The sequence below is a fragment of the Rana temporaria genome, chromosome 1, assembly GCF_905171775.1.
Source record: "Rana temporaria chromosome 1, aRanTem1.1, whole genome shotgun sequence".
Lineage (NCBI taxonomy): Eukaryota > Metazoa > Chordata > Amphibia > Anura > Ranidae > Rana > Rana temporaria.
Genome location: NC_053489.1, coordinates 287112066 through 287136123, shown reverse-complemented (window position 1 = coordinate 287136123; position 24058 = coordinate 287112066). Strand labels below are relative to the sequence as shown.

At 42.8% G+C, this 24058-nt stretch overlaps 1 protein-coding gene across 1 annotated transcript in view; it reads right to left on the bottom strand.

Annotated features, from left to right (window-relative positions):
• Positions 1–19901, bottom strand: part of PTAR1 (protein prenyltransferase alpha subunit repeat containing 1) — a 77892-nt gene extending 57991 nt beyond the window's left edge. The window contains exons 1-2 of the mRNA XM_040356781.1: positions 19761–19901; positions 9628–9797 (exon numbers count right to left, since the gene is read on the bottom strand). Coding sequence (XP_040212715.1) covers positions 9628–9797; positions 19761–19846 — 256 coding nt within the window. The 5' untranslated portion in view covers positions 19847–19901. The remainder of the gene's footprint in view (positions 1–9627; positions 9798–19760) is intronic.
• Positions 19902–24058: the final 4157 nt, after the last annotated feature.

Genomic DNA, 24058 nt, shown 5'->3' with positions numbered 1-24058 from the left:
AATTAGCCTCAGAACTTGTGTAATTCATATGTGTTCCGGTTTAAAGGGATGAGGTGGCAACCCTAAATGCAACCCACGCAAAAGTGCATGCATTAAACACAATGGATCCGACTAGTGTATGTAAGCCCCAAGGCCCCTTTCACACTGGCTTTCCGATCAGGTCTGCCTTTCAGTCTTTCAGGCAGACCCGATCGGACATTCCATTCACCTCTATGGAGCGGTGTATGTCAGCAGTGACATGTCCGCTGACACCTGCTGCTATCCAATCCTGTCCATGAAAATCAGACAGATGGTGACCCTATTTTCCACCCGCCCGGCAGATCGGATCAGGTCAGATGAAAAAAACGGACAGGTGCCATTGGCTCCAGCTGCTGTCAAAGTCAGCCAATGGTATAGAAAGGGGGCAAGCTGCTTACTGTGGGGGCACCCAACAGGAGGGAGGGCCCAGAAGAGCCAAGGAGGGACCAGAGAAGAGGAGGATCGGGCTGCTCTGTGCAATTTCACTACAACCGAGGAGGCAAGTATAACTTTTTTTTGTTTTTATTATTAAAAATAACAAAGTTAGACTTTACAATTACTTTAAGCTGGCCATAGATGGTTAGAATCCCAGCCAGTTCAGCAGGAACCAGCCGAGACTCAAACCTTGCATGGGTAGGTTGAAATTTTTTAATTGATCAACTTGGATATAACCAGCCTGCCGGATTGTACTTGCGATCATTGCAAGCAGCAATAGCAATAATCACTGTGTTCTCTTGGTGGGGACAGCGAAAACACAATGGCTAGGCAGGGGGGTTCCCCTGTCAGCACTGTCTGTGTTGATGGGGGAATAGAGCAAATTTCCTTCCTGAAACGCGTGGTTGCAGGAAATTTCTTTTGTCTATGGCCAGCCAAAGCTCTGTGAAGACTTTTTGGAAAAGCATTGGCCCAATCATAAGAACAGGACATTAGTGTGCTGCTGGCAAACGCTGTACACATAGGTGTGCGCAGCCTGATGCATTAGGGTGTGCACCTGAAAGCTCAAAAACATGGTACCGATCTCTCACTGTGTTCATTCAGAAAGGGAAGGGGGCGGTAAATTACATTACCCCTTCCCCCACTCATCCTGAAATATCATCTATGTATGACCACTGCAATAATATCCAATGGGAGATGTGGGAAGCGCAGCCATGCTGTGGGAGGGGATACCGGGCAGCAGGGGGAATCTGCACAGTAGGAACTGATTAGGGTGTGCCTGGGCACACCTGGCACACCCTGTGCGCACGCCTATGGCTGTACAAATAACCCCCAGTTGCCAGAAAGCAACATACACATTTTTCTGTTCGTTTTTAAAATTTAGTTGAAAATATATATATATATAATTTGAATATTAGATTTTTTTGTTAATGGCTTTTTATAGCATGTTAGAAGAGAGTTTCTAAAGTAATTATTGTTCTTAAAAAGAATAAAAAAACAAAAAAACAGCAAAGTCACCAAGTAGCGTTTATTTTTAGCACAGGCTTTAGTACAAGAATAGCTTCCTGAACACTTAATCACTTTCTCCAACAAGAATGTTGCCCTATTCATACAACTGCAAAATATTTTTCCCCCCCTTTTTACAGATATAAGGTGTTAGCCTGCTACAGAAGAAATTACGGTAGGTTGTTAAAATGAAAATAAAATAGCATGGTAGCACATATAGCACTCAGGAAAGAAAGCAACATTTGAGTACACAAAGCTTTTTAAATCAAAGCTGTGCCCGATTTGGGAAAGGCTGAGATGTGGTCACTCCAATGGTCTGGGTCCACACAAAGGAGTCTTTGAACTGGGAAAATCCGTAGAACCAGCCAAGTCTATCTTGAGCTGTTCTGTTGAAGAGCTAAACAAATGCACCTCTTGTTCTCATGTTAAGTCCATTTTAGGTTTTCATTTTTAACAATGGTATAGGTAAAATATAAACATTGTTTTTGTGGCACTGAAATACTGAAAGAACAGGTTTCTGGCACAAGCCAATAAATATAATACTACAAAAAAGACAATAAATCTAAAACTGATGTATTTCTTGTTTGCAGTGACCTAAGACTAAACCGTAGAAGACAGAAAAACATCCCACAATGCATAAAGTTTATATGTAATGCATCATTTTTATAACACTATCTTGCATAGAAAAAGAATATGTAAACCCAACATTTCATATTCCTGATATTTGCCTGCTGTACTATTTACTTGTATGAGAAAGTATCCTCTTTTCTTTGTATTGCTTCCTTTGCGTGAAATCCCTGGCATTTCCTGCCTGTTCTTCTGCTTGCCTCTGAAAAACTGATCACACTAAGCAGAACACACACCGTGGTCAGTTGTGTAGCTATGCTGGGAACTCTGACGTGCCGCCCCCCCCCGCACAGCTATTTACTGGGAAGAATAGTGTACTACTGTTCTTCCTCCCCCTAGCTCTTATGCAGCTGAGAACAGAGGGAATGTTTTCACTTGATCACTTATTTATATATTTGTTTATATCTATAAACAAATGTTTTGCCTTTCATTTCTATTTAACCAGTTGCTGACCAGCCAACGCCGTTATACAGCAGTAGGTTGGCTCCCCTGCGCAAAATTGTCATAGCTGTACGCGCTGCGTGACATAGGATTTGATGCACGTGCCCGGCGGCCACGATGTCAGTCGGGCACCCGCGATTGCTTCTGAGAGACACAGAACGGAGGTCTGTCAATGTAAACAGACAGATCTCCGTTCTGTCAGGGGAGAGGAGACAGATCTGCTATTCATACCAATTATAAACAGCAATCAGTCTCCTCCTCCAGGCAGTCCCATCCCCTTACAGTTAGAAACACTCCCTAGGAAACACATTTAACCCCTTGATCGCCCCCTTCCCTGCCCACGACATTTATACAGAAAACGGTGGCTATTTTTTTAGCTCTGATTGCTGTATAAATGTCCCAAAAAGTGTCAAAAGTGTCCGATCTGTCCGCCGCAATCTCAGATCGCCACTATTGCAAGTATAAAAAAATAAAAATGCCATAAATCTATTCCCTATTTTGTAGACGCTATAATTTTTGCGCAAACCAATCAATACATACTTATTGCAATTTTTTTTAGCAAAAATATGTATAAGAATACATATCGGCCTAAAGACATTTTTTTGGGGATATTTATTATAGCAGAAAGTAAAACATCGTTTTTTTTCTAAATTGGCGCTCTTTTTTTGTATATAGCGTAAAATTAAAACTGCTGAGGTGATCAAATACCACCAAAAGAAAGCTCTATTTGTGGGGGGGGGGGAAAAAAAAAGACGTACATTTTGTTTGGATACAGAGTCGCACAAAAAATGGCCTGGTCATTTAGGGGGGAAATCCTTCCGGGGATGAAGTGGTTAAATAGGGTATTCACCTGTACTAGTGATTAATGTCCCCCTTTAATGGCATACTTGGAAGCCTTTAGTATACAAACTATTTTCTACGCTCCCGAAGGTCACAAACATACCACCACCACCAAAGAAATCTAAACGACTAAAAGGATTCTTCCTTTTCTTATTCATCGTAGTCAAAAGGCTACAGTACAAAAAATTAAGTGTGTGTGTATAATCTATACAGTAATAGCCTTTACAGCTGTGTTTGCTTTCAAGGCTAACAAGTATGACGCATAAGGTCAGAATGATAGTCAGATCTCTTGTATTACCTAAAGAAACAATAAAAAAATAAAGAAAATTCTTTGTTAACCTAAAGTGGTTGTAAACCTGAGGCATGAAATCTGAACAAAGCACATATTTCTATAGGTGTTTGTACTTGCCTCTCTTCAAAGCATTATTTCTCTCCATTGTCTAGTAACTCTGCCATCAGTATGAATCACTTCTGACAAGTTTTCCAGACACCAGAAGAAAAAAGGTGACATAGGAAGGAACCCCAGCTGATTGACAGACTTAGCTCTGTTCCTCAGTGAAAGGGAGGGTGTCCCTTCCCTCGCATCAGCTTTTGTACAGCATGTAACTGTAGCTCCCTACCTTTTGATTTGTGGGTCTATAAAAAAAATCCATTTCATCTCTGATTTTTACAAAGATGTACAGGACAAATGGCGGCAAATAAGCAGGTACAGGTAAGGGTTTAAAACGCTTGCCGGGCACCTACCGCAGTTATACTGGCTCCCCTGGGCAGATCGCCATACAGGTACAGTGGTCCTTTTAAAGGCTATAGCAGGCGATCGCTCCACAGAGAGACAGAACGCGGATCTGTCAATGTAAACAAACAGATCCCTGTTCTGTCAGGGAAGTAGAGATAGTCTGTTCCTAGTGATCAGGAACAGAGATCTCTCTCTACTCCGTCGGTCCACTCGCCCCACAGTTAGAAATACCTCCCTAGGGAACACTTAACTCCTTGATCGCCCCCTAGTGTTGACCCCTTTCCTGCCAGCGACATTCATACAGTACTCAGTGGCTATTTTTAGCTCTGATCACTGCAATAATGTCACTGGTCCCAAGAAAAAAAAGTGTCAAAAGTGTCTAAATTGTCCGCCGCAACATCGCAGTCCCACAAAAAAAACAAAAAAAAACAAAAAAAAAAAAACGACCTCAATTTTGTTTGGGTACAGCATTGCACGACCGCGCAATTGTCAGGTAAAGCGACACACTGCCGCATCGCAAAAAAAAAAATGGCCTAGTCATTAAGAGGGTAAATCCTTCAGGGGCTGAGGTGGTTAAAGCTGAACTCTGGGAAAATTAAAAAATTGTGCCTATAATGGGGCTCCACAATTGGTGATCAGGACAATTCATCCGATATTAGATCGGACAAGCACGAAAATTTTCCTTGTACGATTTTCATTTCGCATGACAACTGTACTGACTAAAATACAATACAAATACATTACAACAGACTTCTCTTCCGATTTTATTTTCAGTCGTAAGAGAATTTGTGACTTTAGTAACCCATTAAATTTCTACTTGCGACTAGTAAACAAAAAAAGACGGACGATCTGTCGACCGATTTTTGGATCGTGTGTACGGAGTATTACACTTTTGCCTGGGTCTCAGGAATAAGCACCTTTAGGAAACCATACTCCTCGCTCCGCCAGCTTACAGCACTCTTCCCTTCCTTCTGACACTTCCCCACTGCAATGGTAATCTTTTAGTTTCCCAAGAGTTCAGTTTAAAACTGAATGGAGGAAACTACATAAAGATTTATGAGGGAAAGAAAAAACACGGATGTTGTTTAACCATTTGCCTTTAACTAGAGGTCGACCGATATGGGTTTTTCTCTGGCCGATACCGATGCCGATATTTCAAAATTGGGGCGGCCGATGGCCGATATTTTAGGACGATATTTGCGGCCGATATTTTAGGCCGATTTTCTTTTTTTTTTATTATCTCAGAAAATCTAGGTTGGGGAGGAGGTTATTGTTTAGGGTGTTGAGGTGGAGTGCAGCCTATCAGTGTCCATCAGTGCCCACCAATGCAGCTCACCAGTGTAGCCTATCAGTGTCCATCAGTGCCACCTCATTAGTGCCCACCAGTGCAGCCCATCAGTGCCACCTCATAATTATTAAAAAAAGAGAAAAAATACAATCTTAGTCATTTTAAGGAGGGGGTACAGAGAGGTGGTTGTGGAGGAGGGGGGTACAGAGAGGTGGTTGTGGAGGAGGGGGGTACAGAGAGGTGGTTGTGGAGGAGGCGGGTACAGAGAGGTGGCTGTAGAGGAGTGGGGTACAGAGAGATGGCTGTAGAGGAGTGGGGTACAGAGAGGTGGTTGTGGAGTAGGGGGGTACAGAGAGGTGGTTGTGGAGGAGGCGGGTACAGAGAGGTGGCTGTAGAGGAGTGGGGTACAGAGAGGTGGCTGTAGAGGAGGGGGTACAGAGAGGTGGTTGTGGAGGAGGGGGGTACAGAGAGGTGGTTGTAAAGCTACCTCTCTGTACCCCCTCCTCTACAGTCACCTCTCTGTACCCCCTCCTCTACAGCCACCTCTCTGTACCCGCCTCCTCCACAGCCACCTCTCTGTACCCGCCTCCTCCACAGCCACCTCTCTGTACCCGCCTCCTTCACAGCCATGTGTTGTGGAGAGGGGTGGGTGGTGCTGGGCATGGGTGGGGATGCATTGTGGAGAGGGGTGGGTGGGGATGCATTGTGGAGTGGGATGGATGGTGCTGGGAATGGGTGGGGATGCGTTGCGGTGATGCATTGTGGAGAGGGGTGGGTGGGAATGCTTTGTGGAGAGGGATGAATGGTGCTGGGTATGTGTTGTGGAGAGGGATGAATGGTGCTGGGCGTGGGTGGGGATGCATTGTGGAGAGGGGTGGGTGGTACTGGGCGTGGGTGGGGATGCATTGTGGAGAGGGGTGGGTGGTGCTGGGCATGGGTGGGGATGCATTGTGGAGATGCATTGTGGAGTGGGATGGATGGTGCTGGGCGTGGGTGGGGATGCGTTGTGGTGATGCATTGTGGAGAGGGGTGGATGGTGCTGGACGTGGGTGGGGATGTGTTTTGGAAAGGGATGGATGGTGCAGGGGATGCGTTGGAGTGGGGTGGATGGTGCTGGGTGGGGATGAAGATGATTGTGTTGCATTGTGAAGATGGATGGGGATGAGAGTTACATTGTGAGAAGGATCTCCACAATGTAACTCATTTCCACCCAAAGTCATCCTCATCCATTTTCTCAATGCCAGCCTCAGCCAGGTTTCCCTTTTAAAAGGAGTTTTAATAAATTCTGCAGGGGGGCACAGTAGCACATAATTTGGGCAACTTAACCTCCATACATGCTGGTATCATAATCCAAATCTATCTGCATGCACCTAATAGGCTAGGTGCATGCTGATGAGCTGATCAGCCAATCATTGTTTAGAACTTGGTGTAATGCCAGCAGGGAAGGAAGACATTCCTGCTGGGGGGAGTTACATTAGTCAGGCAGCAGTTGTAAGCCAATGATTGTTTGTTTTTTCCCTGTCCCTATTACAGCAAGCCGAGGGAGGGGGCGGGGCACGGCTGGCGGCACGATGCCAGTGAAATCTATGTCCCTTCTGTGGTGGCCGTGCAGATGGAGGAATCGGATACATGGGAGTGGGGTCAGTACTGCAGGGCAGGCGGCCATGCGGGCCGGACACTTTAGCCGCTTATCGGCCGATTCTTTCACAAAAATCGGCCGATGCCGATTTCACAAAAACGGCCAAATATCGGCCGATATATCGGCCGACCGATATATAGGTCTACCTCTACCTTTAACCCCCTTCCTGCATATGCCAATTTTCAGCTGGTGGAATTTAATCTCTGCTGTTTTTTTTATATTTTGCTAAAGAAAAAAAAAAAGAAAAAAGACAGAAAAAAGAAAAAAAAGACAGAAAAAAAAAAAAATAAGCTTGTCAGTAAATTTTGTAAAGAAGTAATTTTTCTCCTTCACCGATGTGCGCTAATGAGGTGGCACTGATGAGGAGGCACTGCTGGGGCTGTACTGTAATCAGGGCACTGATCATGATCAGTGCCTTGGTTACCTGTCCAGTCTGCCCTGCGAGGTGATGCTGCCGATCGGCTTTTCTCGCCACACACTGTCAGTGTGAGCCGATAAACAGTACTTCCTTGTTTACATGTGACCGACTGTGATTGGACATAGCCGATCACATGGGTAAAGAGCCGTGTCATCGGCTCTTTACCGAGATCAGGGTCGCGCAGTGTCGTAGAAATAGCGCAACCGCCAGGCTGCAGGCGCATGAGAGCAGAGGTTCTGGGGGCCGTCATAGAACGTCATTCCAGAACACAGTATCGGTAGGAATCTTTTATCCAAACATTAAATGAAAAGAGCAACAGGCCAAGACATGACTTAAAGTGGTTGTGAACGTTAAAAAAAAAAAAAAAGGGGGGGGAGAGCAGGAGTGTCAGGACACTCTCTACTTTGCAGATAGAGAAAGGAGCTGTGTGTTAGTGGGCATCCTGACACTCCTACTCGCTCCCTCCCCCCTCAAGAGGCTTTCTCCACACCAGGGAGAAAGGCTTGCATTACTGTGTTTAGTTACAGACAGAAGAACAGGAAGTGAGGATTTCTCAGAAGAAATAAGGACATTTAAAAGAAAAATGGAAGGATGAGGTAAGTGAAGGAGGACTGCACTAAGGTAAAGGAAGCTATTTAGGGAATTTTTTTTTTACCTTTACAACTCCTTTAAGGCTAGGCATGCTTTCCCGCCCCCACAGAGAAAAACGCACTGTTGCTTAGGAGATGTGTGGGGTACCATTAATCCTAATAACACCCCACACACTGGAAATTGCATTATACCATGCGGTTTCCCTGCGGCTGCATTTTCTGAAAACGTGCAGGGACAGTTTCCTTGCATTTTCAAAAGTTACAGCAGCCCATTCAAATAAATAGGCTGTTGTGCCTGGGTAAACAACGTAGATGTAAATCAAGCCCTAAAATGTCAGTCCATCCAAGACCAGATCTCTCTTAACCCCTTCATGACAGAGGGTAAAACAAATCCTAATGACTAAACACAGCTTTGCAACATTGACATAGGTTTGTAACACTGTACTATCCATGTAACTACTTATGGTATCTAGGTGAATTGCACCTTATTCTTTTTTTCAGGATGAATTGGGCTTTTGTTTGGTGGTAAATGGTAATGTATATCTCCTGTTTTTTTATTATTATTATTAAAAGGAAAACTGGGCAAAATGGTAAAATAATATTTAAATGTGACTGTATATTTTTGCAATTATCATAACCTACCAAAGAAAAAACGCAAAATAAATGTTCCGGCTTCTGACATAACAGCGATACCACATATGTGTATGGTATTTGTTGTTGGTATACCTAGTGGGGTTTGAAAACATTAGTTTGCAGTTGTTTCAGTATACTGACACTAACCAACACTGAGAACAATTACATTTATTTTTTATTTTATTTCTAATCCTACCTAAAATATACTGAGGCTGATCTTTGATCGCAACGCGAATCCTGACTACGATTAAACCCTGATCCACCTATTTTATTACGCATTTGTTTTTGTTTACACTTTTCTCATCTAGCAGGAACAGGAGATACAAATGTAGCTTTTTCCCCATTCAAGAGATAAAAAAATAAAATAAAAAGAAACACAAGGGCAATTGACCCTGGTACCCGATCACTAGTACGGGACCTGGGGCTCTTTGTCAGAGCCCAGACCCTGTGCTGGGAGCGCACTAAGAAGTGTTCTCCCAGCACAAACATGTGTAAGCTTATGTATGCAGCCTCGCGGAATAAGACCCACTTCAACGAGGCTGCATATATGTGTAAATGCAGCAGAAGGAGCTTAAGGACTTCATTTTATATTATGGAGAATACAACAGAAGAGGCTGGAATTTGATGGGTGGGAGCAGAGTTAGAGATTATGGAAGGGAGAACTCCAGCAACACAACAGTTTCAGAATTACAATTTCCTTTTATTATTTTCGGTCCTTTAATCTGACTGGTTGGCAAAAGGCAAAACAGGCTGATTCCGTCTAACATACACACTGATAAACAAGAGCTATCAAACATTTCATTCAGCAAAAAGGCTACCTAGCTGCTGCAATTATTCCATTAATATAGTGTTAACACTTCCCTAGTCAAGATCTATTAACTGCAGGTTAGTGTCAGTTTGTGATGCAAAAATACACAGGAAGTCTCAGGAAACCTTTAACATCAGAATTACACTTACCATCTCTATTAAGCCAAAGCTTCTTCTGGCGATAAAGCAAAAGCTTGTTATGTACATAGGGTAGCAGGAACTTGATACACCAGCTTTCCACTCCCAACTTGTTCTCCACCAATACTATAGGGCTGCGATTATACTTTGCTTCAGGACATGGAATTAACCCAATTTCATCTCTATAAAAACACAGACAAATTATATTATCAACAATTCACAAGGCAACACAACAATAATATTACCAGAATGATTTTCTGTGTTAATGGGTAGAAACTAAGGGGTTGATGCACAAACTGTAGAGTGTAAAATCTGATAAGATAACAGAGGCAGAGGCATGGCAGCCAATCAGCTTCTAAGGCCTCATGTACATTGCTGCTGGTAAACGGATTTTTTCAGCTGCCCCTGAACCCTACTCTGTCACACAGGGTCGTTTATAGTCAGTTGAGTTTAGAAGGATGGATGGTCAGAGGCATTTCAAATGCCAAACGCCTGTAAACGCGGTAACTCGAGTTGAACAGCGTTTCGTTTACAGACGTTTTTCATAAAAAAAAAAAAGGAAAAGACATTTTTTTCTAAACGCAAACGCGCCATGTAAACGCGGCTAAGAAGACATTTTTAGACATCGGTTTCTAGCTGTCAAGTTAAATCGTTCAGGAGAGGTTAAACCAGGGGTCGACAATATCCGGGCGCCAGGTCACATTGGCGACAAGAAATTGTGACCTGGCGCCCGCGGCTTTGCGGCCTACAAGGCCGCAGCCTCAATTACCGGCCACCGTGCAATCGTGCAGCAGGGGAGGTGGGGCGCATGGAGGCACAGGATCCTGTGTCTCCGTGCGCCCCCACCTCCCCCGCCCCGCGATCGCGGCGGGCACGTGACGGTCGGTAATTAAGGCGGCGGCTTTGTGAAGTCCCAAGCTCTTCCTTCTGTGAGCTGGCGCCATCTGGTGGTATATATATTTTTTATTCTAACACCCTAGAGAATAAAATGGCGATCGTTGCAATATTTTCTGTCATGCCGTATTTGCGCAGCTGCCTTACAAGCGCACTTTTTTGGGAAAAAATACACTTTTTTTAATTAAAAAAATAAGACAACAGTAAAAAGTTATCCCAATTTTTTTTTATATTGTGAAAGATAATGTTACGCCGAGTAAATTGATACCCAACATGTCACGCTTCAAAATTGCGTCCGCTCGTGGAATGCTGACAAACTTTTACCCTTCAAAATCTCCATTGGCGACGTTTAAAAAAATCTACAGGTTGCATGTTTTGAGTTACAGAGGAGGTCTAGAGCTAGAATTATTGCTCTCGCTCTACCGATCGCGGCGATACCTCACGTGTGGTTTGAATACCTTTTACATATGCGGGCGCTACTCATGTATGTGTTCGCTTCTACGCCCAAGCTTGTCGGGACGGGGCGCATTTTCTGGCTCCTAACTTTTTTAGCTGGCTCCTAGATTCCAAGCAAATTTGTCAAACCCTGGGTTAAACAACGTCCCGTGTACATGAAGCCTAACTTCAACTTGTTCAAGTGGTTGTAAACATCAGATATGAACAAAACATATCCTTCCATAGTATGTACTTGTCCCAATTAAAAGCACCATGTCTCATTTCTGTCTGCCGTCTTGTTCCTCTGCCATCTACATGAATCACGTCTGACAAGTTTTCCTGACACCAAAAGAAAAATTGTGACAGGGGAAGGAGCTACAGCTGATTGACAGCCTCAGCCCTGTCCTATGTGGAGGGGTGTTTTTTCAGGGTGGATTTGATTTAAATCAAGTCAGTCAATTTAAATCACTAGTAAAAAGACTTGATTTAAATCGACTCGATTTAAATCCAACATTTTTAAAGAGCAACTGTCACCTCTGTCCCACAGTGGCTCCTCCTCTGACCCGCTGTTGACTCACTGAAGTCTCATTCACTTTAATGGGACATCTGGTGATGCAGCAGTGACAGCGACAGCAGGTGAGTGGATGCCCGCTAACAGGCGCTGCCATGATGGATCTGAAATGACAGGTGCTCTTTAAATGTAAGAACTTATTCTTGCTGGTAGTTCGAATCTATTATTTGTAAACAAAATTAAGGTTTCCTATTTAAAATAAGATGTCAGGTTAGTGGAACATCAGAAACCAATTCAAATGATACAGTTTGTAGTGTACATAGATTTGCAAAACATGGGGATAAAGGAATATTTTTTGTTTTATCTCATGGTTACTGTGAAATTGTGTGAATGCATCAATGCAGTGCATGTTATCTCAGCTTGCATTCATTAAATGAGTTTACCAAAAATGTAACTATTACAGTATGTTGCATGAGGCTGTATATTCTGTAACTAATCTCCATTTAATGCCGAATAAACTAAATTATTAATGTATCTTAAATAGAAAACTATCTGTAGATAGATTTTCACTCCAAAAGCATTTTATTAAATTAAATTTGATTTAAATAAATAATAAAAAAAAACAAAAAAACACAGATTTAAAAAATAACTTATTTTTTATTTATTTTTATTAAAAAAATCATTGGTTTCTTCACTCCAATCAGGTCTCAGAGCTCTCCCCCCACCGAGCTTTGCCAGAGTAACTTCAGCTTGACTTCCTGTTTTTTAAACGCCGGCAAACTTTATAAATTCTGGACTTTGAACGGCTGTAGAGAAGACTGCAGATAAATCATGTACAACATACGTTGGAGGATTTGTTTAAGCTCTGTGTATCACCTGAGGATAGTCACTGTAAGGCTGCATTCACACCTGAGCAATTTGTTTTCAGGCAGAAAGTTGGGAATTTTTGCTATGATTTTTAACACAATTTTTTTTACAGGTCAATAGGTCACCGATGTAAAAAGCAGAAAAACGCATGCAATCTGCCCAAAAAGACGATTTTGCTCAATGTTTTGCTTCAGGTGACAATACGCTCAGATGTGGTGCCATTGAAATGAAAGGGATTTTGCTTGTTGGGTGTTTTTCAAGCATTTTCGAGTTGAAACCGGTCAGGTGATTTTTGTAGGTGTAAGAAATGTTCTGTATTGTACTGTAACATTGTGGTCCATTCGGACCTCTTTCCCAAAATAAACAATTAAAATAAAAAAAAAAATAAAGAAAAACGCTCAGGTGTGAACGCAGTCTACAGCCACTTTAAGCTTTGCCAAAAAAAAAAGAAAAGAAAAGAAATGGAAGTTTTTTTTTTGCAGAGCTGCACCAGATTTTGCCCTCTCCAATTGTCGTAAATCAAACCCTAATAGTCCAGTTACACCTCAACTACTGTATTAGAGGTATATATGCCTGATCTTGGAGGAGGGCATGGGGGTTGGCCGTGGGGTTAAAGAAAGCTGTATATGTATTGGCTGCCTTGGTGGGTGAAAACATTTAAGATACAAACTTGCTGTCTTGCTAACACTGTGGAACAATTTTCTGGATTTAGGAAAATTTGTATAGGCCCGTTTTAAAGAATGAAAGTAGATAGCATCAATACCCCATGTTATAGATTGTATCACACCATAATGCCCCATACACACCATCACTTTATGTGATGAAAAAAAACGACATTTTCTGTGAAGTAAAAAAACGACGTTTTTGAAACTTCAATTTTCAAAGACGAAGTTGCCTACACACCATAGTTTTTCTCACAATGTTCTAGCAAAGCGAGGTTACGTTCACCACTCTTTTCCATTGAAGCTCGCTTCATAACTAGCTTCTGGGCATGCGCGGGTGAAAAAACGTTGTTTTAAACGACGTTTTTTGCTACACACGGTCAATTTCTGTGAAGTAAAAAATGACGTTTTGAAAAACGGCACATAAAATTGAAGCATGCTTCAAATTTTTTTTGTCGTTTTTTACAAGACATAAAACGACGTTTTCCCCCACACACGGTCAATTAAAGTGACGTTTTTAAAAACGTCATTTTTTTCATCAAATAAAGTGGATGGTGTGTATGCGGCATTATAGTTTGTACTCATACAGGTATATGCACATTTAAAAAGGCAGCAAGTATACTGAATACATGCAAGCTCACATTCTACCTTTAAATAGGTTTTAAGCCCTTTGTCAGGTTACTTCAAATAAGCAGCGAAGGCATAAGTGTCACATAAAACACATCTAAAAACTGGCAGACATTCCCATTGAATCTTAATTACAGCACCTAACACTGACTACCAGTCTTTTTGAAATCTAGCCAAATTCTCAGATGTCCATTTCAGATAAACAAGTAAACAACATGCTTGCAGTTTAGGGTAGCAGATTGTGCAATAATCTCACACTTGTCCACCAGCAGTGTCACCCCCCCTAGTGTCATAGCCCTACCCCCACTTTATGTTCTCAAGAACATGCAGATAAACCAAGGTTCTTAAAGGTGTGGACACCTGCCAAACGTGACCAGTTGTAAGGTCTTTAGGAACAATTCTGGCAAATTCTGCATTATCCCACCTAACTGTAGAAGGCAGGGATGCCACAAGCATATTTTACAGTGGTCCAGACTAATTGGAATCAATCTGCAAGGGGCCCCATTATGTCTACTGATGCCAAGGCTAAATCTGAAAAAAAGAGAACACTTTGGTAATTAACTTTATAGTGGTAATTGCAGCTTACAGCATTTTATCACAAAGAAAGGGCCGATAAAACATTTTCTGAAGAAATGAGCCGTAAAATGATGTAAAGAAGTGTTGTCCTTATCAACTGGAAAATAGCTGGGACATCATTTAGTTAAAATTCTTAGAAAAAAACACTAAGTGACACATCTGATCGGAGGGCTAAGGTTGTGTTAACACTATACTACACAACAGTAGTACGACTTTCATCCTACTTTGCTCTGCGACATTGGTCCTACATCCATCCGACTTTCATGAACAGGATACTACTTTGATCCGACTTTGTGATAGTCTGACTTGTTCTTTGACCAATCAAAACAATCCCAGAGTGAGATAAATTCCCTTTACTGCTGCTATAATCACAATGTCGGATGGTTAGGACAAGGCTCCAACTTTGGTCCGACTTCAATGATATTCAATGGGCTAAAGTAGTATCAATGTCGGACCAAAGTAGTACAGGGAGCATTTTCAAAGTCGGACCGACTTCTGTCGGACAAGTTAAGACGGCTCTCATAGGGAAACATTATTTTTCACACCTCATGCGACATGAGCTCCCTATGTCGGAGCGTTTGTCGGACAAGTGTGAACCCAGCCTCATGTATATGGTCATTAGAGGTGTGCTTACACTGCATTAGCATTGACTAGTGTAGGGGAATTGAGGTACAGTAGTAAAGGGCTGCTGTGATTGTCCCTTTACCTCAATCTGATTAGCAGTGTGCAACAAACTAAATAAATACAGTTTTTAAAACTTGCATTTCAACACATCTAAAAATGCAAATTTTCATGTGTTAAAGTGATGTTAAAGGTTCCTTTAAAAAACAAACAAAAACAAAAAAAAACAAACATGTTATACTTACATGCTCTGTGCAAAGGTTCTTCACAGAGCAGCCAAAATACTTTTCTTCTGGGGTCCCCCGCCAGCGCTCCTTCTCTTTGGCGAGTGCCCCCATCGAAAGCCGATTTCAATGGGGGCACTAGTGCAAGCTCTTTCCTGCGTCCATTGACATACCAGGTGGCTCGGCCCCACCCTCCACTTTGACACAGCATTTGATTAACAGCAGCGGGAGGCAATAGCTCCCCTACTATCAATCTGCACAGAGAGGAGGGAAAAAGCCGGGAGAGCCTCAGCTCTCATGCACAGCACTGGATCATGAATGGGCTCAGGTAAGGTGAGGCTGTAACTCTGCTGGTGGTCCCTCCCCTGTCACCATTTTTCTCTTGATGTCAGGAAAACTTGTCAGAAGTGATTCCTGCTAATAGAGGAATGAAGCAGCAGAAAGAAATGACACTTAGTGCTCTTAATTGAGACACCATAGAGGGGTATACTTTGTTCATATTTCCTGTCTGAGGTTTGCAACCACTGTAAGCTGCAATAGACCGTGGAGGGGCTTATTTACATACCACATTTATGGCGCTTTGTGCTTGTGGTAAAAATGTACCTGACATGTAGCTACACTTACAGAAAAATATGGAAGTGCTGCTAATGCATGCCATACATGCAGATGCAGCACGTTTGTCTGCAAAAATGGGGTTAAAAAACAGGTGGTGAGGTGGCATCACATCACCTCCTCACTGCTTGTCAGTCTCCTCTGAAGTGCAGTGCAAATGCAGATTATGCTTCAGAGAGGTAGATTTAGACGCACATTATGCAGCACCCAGTTTTATGATGTGAATGGGGCTCCTATGGTTGCACCTGTCAATTTATGCAGATGAGTATATCTGAACGGATAAAGTGTGAAAAACCCTAAGAGTGCAATCCTTACAGTCAAGCACAGAGGTGGAAACATTATGCTTTGGGGCCGTTTCTCTGCTAAAGGTACAGGCTGACTTTGCCACATTGAGGGGCCAATAGACAGGGCCATGTATTGTAAAATCTTGAATGAGAACTTTCGTCCCTCAGCCAGAACACTGAAGATGGGTCTTTCAGCATGATGATGACCCAAAACATACCGCAAAAGCAACAAAAGAGGGGCTCAAAAAGAAGCACATTAAGGTCATGGAGTGGCCTAGTCAGTCCCCAGACCTTAATCCTATAGAAAATTCATGGAGGAAGCTGAAACTTTAAGTTACCAATCGACAGCCAAGAAACCTTAAGGATTTAGAGAAGTTCTGTAGAGAAGAGTGGACCTAAATCCCTCCTCAGATGTGTGCAAACCCGGTCACCAACTACAAGAAACGTCTTTCCAACAAGGGTTTCTCCACCAAGTACCAAGTCATGTTTTGCTTGGGGATCAAATACTTATTTTACTCACTGAACTACAACTCAATTTATAACATTTGTATCATGTGTTTTTTCTGGATTTTTGGTTGATATGTCTCGATCATTTAAAATACACCCATGATAAAAACAATAGACCCTTCATTTCTTTGTAAGTGGGCAAACAACGGAAAATGTAATTTCATTCTGTTTTATTAGTTATGTTAATTTATTTTTGGATGATTTGTTATTTCTGTAGAATATAGATATTGATTCGTATTATTCGTTTGACAACGGCACAATGGCTCTCCTGCGTGAATCATCGTAGGTGTACGGCGGCTCGTGTAGGCTCAGTTGCGAGCGGCGAACAGTGATCTCTGTCATGTCTCTGTAATCCCATCCCCCACACAGTTAGAACACTCATAGGGAACACAGTTAACCCTTTGATCGCCAATGGTCTAAAAAAAAAGTGTCCGATCTGTCAACCGCAGTCCCGATAAAAATCGCAGATCACCGCCATTACTAGTAAAAAAAAAAAAAAGCCATAAATATATCTCCTATTTTGTAGACGCTATAATTTTTGCGCAAACCATTCAATATACGCTTATTGAGATTTTTTTACCAAAAATATGTAGAATACATATCGCCCTAAACCAGGGGTACCCTCTGATGTGGCCAGTGACCTCCTGCTCTGGGATGGAATAAAATAGAACAGAAGACCGTTATTAAAGTTAAGTTTATTACTAAAATCACAGTGTGTATATGGGCATATCTGTTCTGCAGCGGTTACTGGGCTGCTTTCAAACTGATCCACAGGTGCCATAGACTTCTATTACCTGCGAGTTTGGTGTGCTGAGAGTAGAGTGGGCTCTATAGAGCCGAGTGGGCTGCCATCCACCTGCTCCGCTCATTGTGGCCCGTGACCGGTTACCAAGTCACTTCAGTGGCCCTTGCTCTTCAAAAGGTTGGGCACCCCTGGCCTAAATTGATGAAGAAATTTTGAAAAAAATAAATAAATGTGGGATATTTATTATAGCAAAAAACATTGTTTTTTTTGTTTTTTTTAAATTTACGCTCTTTTTATGTTTATAGTGCAAAAAAATAAAAACCGCAGAGGTGATCAAATACAACCAAAAGAAAGCTCTATTTGTGGGGAAAAAAAGGACGTCAATTTTGTTTGGGTAAAGCGTCGCACGACAGCGCAATTGTCAGTTAAAGCAGCGCAGTGCCGAATTGCAAAAAATGCTCTGTCATTAAGGGGGGTCCAACCTTCCAGGGCAGAAGTGGTTAAAAACAATTCATATGGGCTCATTCCATGCCAGTAATCCAGCCCCTAATACAGAATGAATCGTCAAAAGACGCTTTTTGCAGGGATGGAGGTGTGTCACTGGTGACACCAGACCCATTTTTTTTTCTCTAACACAGAATGAATCAACTGATTGGACTAGAAAACGGTAAGGCTCCGTTCACACCTAATGCTGTTGCAACTCCCAGCAGGGGTCCAGTGCATCCTGGTTCGCCGTTTTAGGTCCAATTTCAGCCCAAATTTTCTGCTGAATTCGGACCTAAAAAAGACCAAAAGACACAGGGCTCCTGTGCAAATTCGCATTATGAAAGATAACGTTACGCCGATTAATACCCAACATCATGCTTCTAAATTGCGCCCGCTCCTGGAATGGCGACAAATTTTGACACTTGACATCTCCATAGGCGACATTTAAAAATGTCTACAGGTTACCAGCTTTGATTTAGAGGAGGTCTAGGGCTAGAATTATTGTGCTTGCTCCAACGATCACAGTGATACCTCTATACACCGTTTACATATGCGGGTACGACTTACATATGCAGTCACTTATGCGCGCAAGCTCGGTGGGACGCAGCGCTCTAAAAAAATGTTTTCTTATTTATTTTACTTTTTATTTTTACACTGTCCCTTTAAAAAAAAAAAATTGGATCACTTTTATTCCTATTACAAGGAATGTAAACATCCCTCGTAATAGAAAAAAAGCACGACAGGTCCTCTTTAATGTGAGATCTGGGGTCAAAAAGACCTCAGATGTCATATTTACACTTAAATGTAATACAAAAATAAAATAAAATAAAAAGTCCCTTTGGCGTAGGTTCAGACTAGTGGGAAGGGGGAACCAATGCGTTTACAGCGTCTCCCATAGGCAGTCCACACTGCCCTCTGCGAACAGCTGTGGGTGTCAATGTATTGTTAATGGCACCCCCAGATCAGTTCACAGATCGCAGTGCGAACTGTGGATTTGTGCAGGAATCGGATCGCATAGGTGAGAACACCCATGCCATCCGATTCCAGTGCGGGGAAAAATAAGTCCCTGCACCTTTTTCTGTGCGAGTCCAATGCGAATTCAGCCAACTGTATGGCTGAATTTCCATTGCTTAGACATCGCATACGATCGCAAATTAAAACATGCGATATCCGAGATTGCACTGGTCGGAACCTAGGCTGAAGGACGTTGGGCAGAAGTGACGTTTGACGTCACTGCCATCATCCAATGTCATTGAGCCGAGTGGGGGGCCATCATTACCTCAATCAACACAGTGCCTCAGAGGGAAAACCACCAGACTGTCTCTGTCGCTACCGACGCCTCCGCTAAGCGGCAGACACGGCGAAACGTGGAGGGAGTGGGCCCCTCTCCCGCCGCCAATAAAAGTGATCTTGCGGCAAATCCGCCACGGAGACCACTTTCATTGTGAAGTGGACCACCCGGCGTTTAAGAAAATATCTGTATATAACCCTGGTATTTAACGTTAAGGTACCGACTACCGACGCATAACGCCGGCGCCAGGTCCGGAAGTGGTTAAACCTTTAGCGAATCACACCGAATTCATTCATTATAATTTCTTTCGTATTAGTTGAAATGTGTTACTTTTTTCTTTGGGTGTTCAGATGCATCCAAAAGATGCAAAATTCAGCCGAATGTTCCACTCGTTACGAAAAACTAATCGCTCGTGTCTATTAGGGACCTCAGATTGTAAGCTCCTTGACTAAAGCGAATGTATAACATAAATGTGAAGTGCTGTGTAAATGGACGGCGCTACATAAGTACCAAAACAGTGCATGTCCTCACACTGAGCTGGGATTTGTTTTCCCAGACAAGCATGTAAAAGGAGAAGAGTTCATTAGCAGTCCTGACCTTATTGTGGAGACAATGCTCACACACCCTAAGGAGAACCTGAAGACTATTCCCCCTCCAGTACCAGTACAGCCAGCCTCGTCCCCTGTCAGGATCCCGTCACCCGGGATGACAGCACGGAAAGTTTCCCAGCTGACAGCTGCGGTCAGGAGGCGCCATGCCCACACCTCCCAGTGACGTCACGCCGTCTCCTAACAGCCACTCACATATTGGGGTTCCTGCGGAAAGCTCCAGTGATGTCCTTTACTACCCGCTGTACCAGCACATCCACCTCCTCCTTCCACTCCGCCATCTCCGAGCCTGCGGGCGGAGACACATCAGCTTCCGGGTCAGCCTTCCGCTCCGCCTGCGCTGCTGCCGCTCATTAACCCTTCCCGTAGTGTGTGTGTGTGTGTGTGTGTGTATGGGTGATGGGGAAGGCTGGCTACAGGAATGTGAACGGAGTCACCTCAGCATGGAAGAGCCTATGTCCTGTATACAATGTGTGGGTGTGAGGACTAGGATTTCTAATACACCCCAAGTGTCTGTTGTGGCACCAAAAAAAAAAATTCATGCTAAAAAAATGCAAAAAAAAAAAAAGCGTAAACAATTGCTGTACAAGTCATATTATAATTAATTGTCATTAAAAGTGATCTTTCGTTTTCAATCTGTAGCTTTCTGTAAAATGCAACGCAGCCGACTGGACATCATTTTGGCCTAGGACAAGATTAATCAACGGGAAAAAAAGAGAGTTCTGTGCAAAAATGAGTAAAGTTCCACTTTTTCCTTTAACCACTTAAAGTGTTAAAGCGGAGTTCTAGTGCCCCAAACACTTAAAAAAATGCTGTGCATTTGTCCAAACGTACATTAAAGTGGAATTCCACCCAAAAATGAAACTTCCGCTTTTTGGAATCCTCCTCCCCCCCTCCGGTGTCACATTTGGCACCTTTTAGGGGGTAGGAGGGAGAAAATATCTGTTATTTACTCCCACTTCTGGGCATAGATCATCACGGTGACCTACGCCACGTCCGGCGCCTAGCAGGGACCAGTGGGATCGCGCAGTAGGAAACCTTGCGGCTTTACTTCCTGATTCCCTTAGCGAAGATGGCGGCGGCAGCACCCGAGAGCCGAGGGACTAATCAGCTTCAGGACCCGACACCGCGGGCACCCTGGACAGGTAAGTGTCCATATATTACGCCACGTCCGGCGCCTAGCAGGGACCAGTGGGATCGCGCAGTAGGAAACCTTGCGGCTTTACTTCCTGATTCCCTTAGCGAAGATGGCGGCGGCAGCACCCGAGAGCCGAGGGACTAATCAGCTTCAGGACCCGACACCCTGGACAGGTAAGTGTCCATATATGAAAAGTCAGGAGCTATTACTTCAGAAGCGATTTGACTCATATGAAGTGGCATGACCAATATATTTTCTCTCCCTGCAACACAGGGAGAAGAAGCTTAGGCTACTTTCACACTGAAGCATCGGCGGTATTTTTATCAGCGCTTTAATGACGTTTTGCTGCGCTATTTGGCCGCTAGGGGGGGCGCTTTTAACCCCCAATAGCAGACGAAAAAAGAGTTAAAACCACTCGCAAAGCAGCGGAGATTTCCAGGTAGTTTGGCGGCGCTGCCCATTGATTTCAATGGGAACTTTAGGAGCAGTGTATTCACCGTTCCTACAGCGTCTGAAAGATGCGGCTAGCAGGACTTTTTTTATCGTCCTGCCAGCGCACCGCTCCATTGTGAAAGCCCTTTGGCTTTCACACCGGAGTGAAAGGAGAGGCTCTTTCAGGGTGCTTTTCAGGCGCTATTCTTAGCACTATAGCGCCTGCAAAGGGCCTCAGTTTGAAAGTAGCCTTAGATATATTTAGTAAGAAGCACACAATAACACTTGTTAGGCAAACATTTAACCCTTTGATTACCCAAGATGTTAATCCCTTCCCAACCAGTGTTATTAGTATCAGATTGCTTGCTGCACTATCACAGTTTCATTATAAGTCACTGACCACTGCCATAGTATAACAAAATACAAATTCCAGTATATATTCCATCATTTGTAGATGTTATAACTTTCACGCAGACCAATCAATATACACTTTTTTATATTATCAATAACATGTGGCAGAATACATTTTGGCCTAAATGTATAAAGACATTTTTTCTTATTATTATTTGATATGTTTTATAGCAAGCAGAAAGTTAAAAATACTGTTTTTTTTCCCTCAATATTTTTTTTTCCATATATATATATATATATATATATATATATATATAAAATAAAAAAATAAAACAGTGGTGATCAAATACCACCAAAAGAAAGCTCTATTTGTGTGGGAAAAAATGATATAAATTAAATTTGTGTACAACGTGGCATGACCACACAATTGCCAGTTAAAGTAGTGCAGTGCTGAATAGCAAAAAATGCCCTGGTCATGAAGGGGTTAAAATCTTTCAGAGCTCAAGTGGGTATTCTGAATGAGGTCTAACTAAAGATTTATAGAGCGGAATCAGGACCTCCTTCCTCCTGCATTGACCTTTCTAGTGATAACTAAAGATCTATATAGCGGAATCCTGAAACTCTTTCCTCCTGCTGGTGATTTCTCTCTAGTGATAACTAAGGAGCTATAGAGCGAAATCTGAAACTCCTTCCTCCTGCTAGTGATTTCTCTCTAGTGATAACTAAAGATCTATAGCGGAATCCTGAAACTCCTTCCTCCTGCTAGTGATTTCTCTCTAGTGATAACTAAAGATCTATAGCGGAATCCTGAAACTCTTTCCTCCTGCTGGTGATTTCTCTCTAGTGATAACTAAGGAGCTATAGAGCGAAATCTGAAACTCCTTCCTCCTGCTAGTGATTTCTCTCTAGTGATAACTAAAGATCTATAGCGGAATCCTGAAACTCTTTCCTCCTGCTGGTGATTTCTCTCTAGTGATAACTAAAGATCTATAGCGAAATCTGGAACTCCTTCCTCCTGCTGGTGATTTCTCTCTAGTGATAACTAAAGATCTATAGCGGAATCCTGAAACTCTTTCCTCCTGCTGGTGATTTCTCTCTAGTGATAACTAAAGATCTATATAGCGGAATCCTGAAACTCCTTCCTCCTGCTGGTGATTTCTCTCTAGTGATAACTAAGGAGCTATAGAGCGAAATCTGAAACTCCTTCCTCCTGCTGGTGATTTCTCTCTAGTGATAACTAAAGATCTATAGCGGAATCCTGAAACTCTTTCCTCCTGCTGGTGATTTCTCTCTAGTGATAACTAAGGAGCTATAGAGCGAAATCTGAAACTCCTTCCTCCTGCTAGTGATTTCTCTCTAGTGATAACTAAAGATCTATAGCGGAATCCTGAAACTCTTTCCTCCTGCTGGTGATTTCTCTCTAGTGATAACTAAGGAGCTATAGAGCGAAATCTGAAACTCCTTCCTCCTGCTAGTGATTTCTCTCTAGTGATAACTAAAGATCTATAGCGGAATCCTGAAACTCTTTCCTCCTGCTGGTGATTTCTCTCTAGTGATAACTAAGGAGCTATAGAGCGAAATCTGAAACTCCTTCCTCCTGCTAGTGATTTCTCTCTAGTGATAACTAAAGATCTATATAGCGGAATCCTGAAACTCCTTCCTCCTGCTGGTGATTTCTCTCTAGTGATAACTAAGGAGCTATAGAGCGAAATCTGGAACTCCTTCCTCCTGCTGGTGATTTCTCTCTAGTGATAACTAAAGATCTATAGCGGAATCCTGAAACTCTTTCCTCCTGCTGGTGATTTCTCTCTAGTGATAACTAAAGATCTATATAGCGGAATCCTGAAACTCCTTCCTCCTGCTGGTGATTTCTCTCTAGTGATAACTAAGGAGCTATAGAGCGAAATCTGAAACTCCTTCCTCCTGCTGGTGATTTCTCTCTAGTGATAACTAAAGATCTATAGCGGAATCCTGAAACTCTTTCCTCCTGCTGGTGATTTCTCTCTAGTGATAACTAAGGAGCTATAGAGCGAAATCTGGAACTCCTTCCTCCTGCTGGTGATTTCTCTCTAATTCTAACTAAAGAGCTATAGAGCAGAATCGGGACCTCCTTACTCCTGCTGGTGATCCCTCTTATTATAACTAAAGATCTAGGTCAGTGGTAGGCGCAACCTCAGCCCTCCAGCTGTTTTGAAACTACAAGTCCCATGAGACAATGCAAGACCCTGACAATCATAGACATGACTCCTAGAGACAAAGGCATGATGGAATTTGTAGTTTCACCACAGCTGGAGGGCCGAGGTTGCCTACCCCTGATCTAGGTGATCCCCCTAATTAAAACTAAAGATCTATATAGAGGGTACACCTTAACTGGTGGAGATGTTGGACCAAATTCTGAGAATCAATCTATAGAAGGTACATCATTCTGGGACAAATCATTGGTGCCAAAGTGCACAACATCCATGTTGCACTCTTTACTGGCTTTCTTGACAATATGTAAAATATTCTGCTTATCTCTGCTGACAGTAGCACCAGGTAACTACTTTTGATACTTCCACATAGTTTCCCAAGG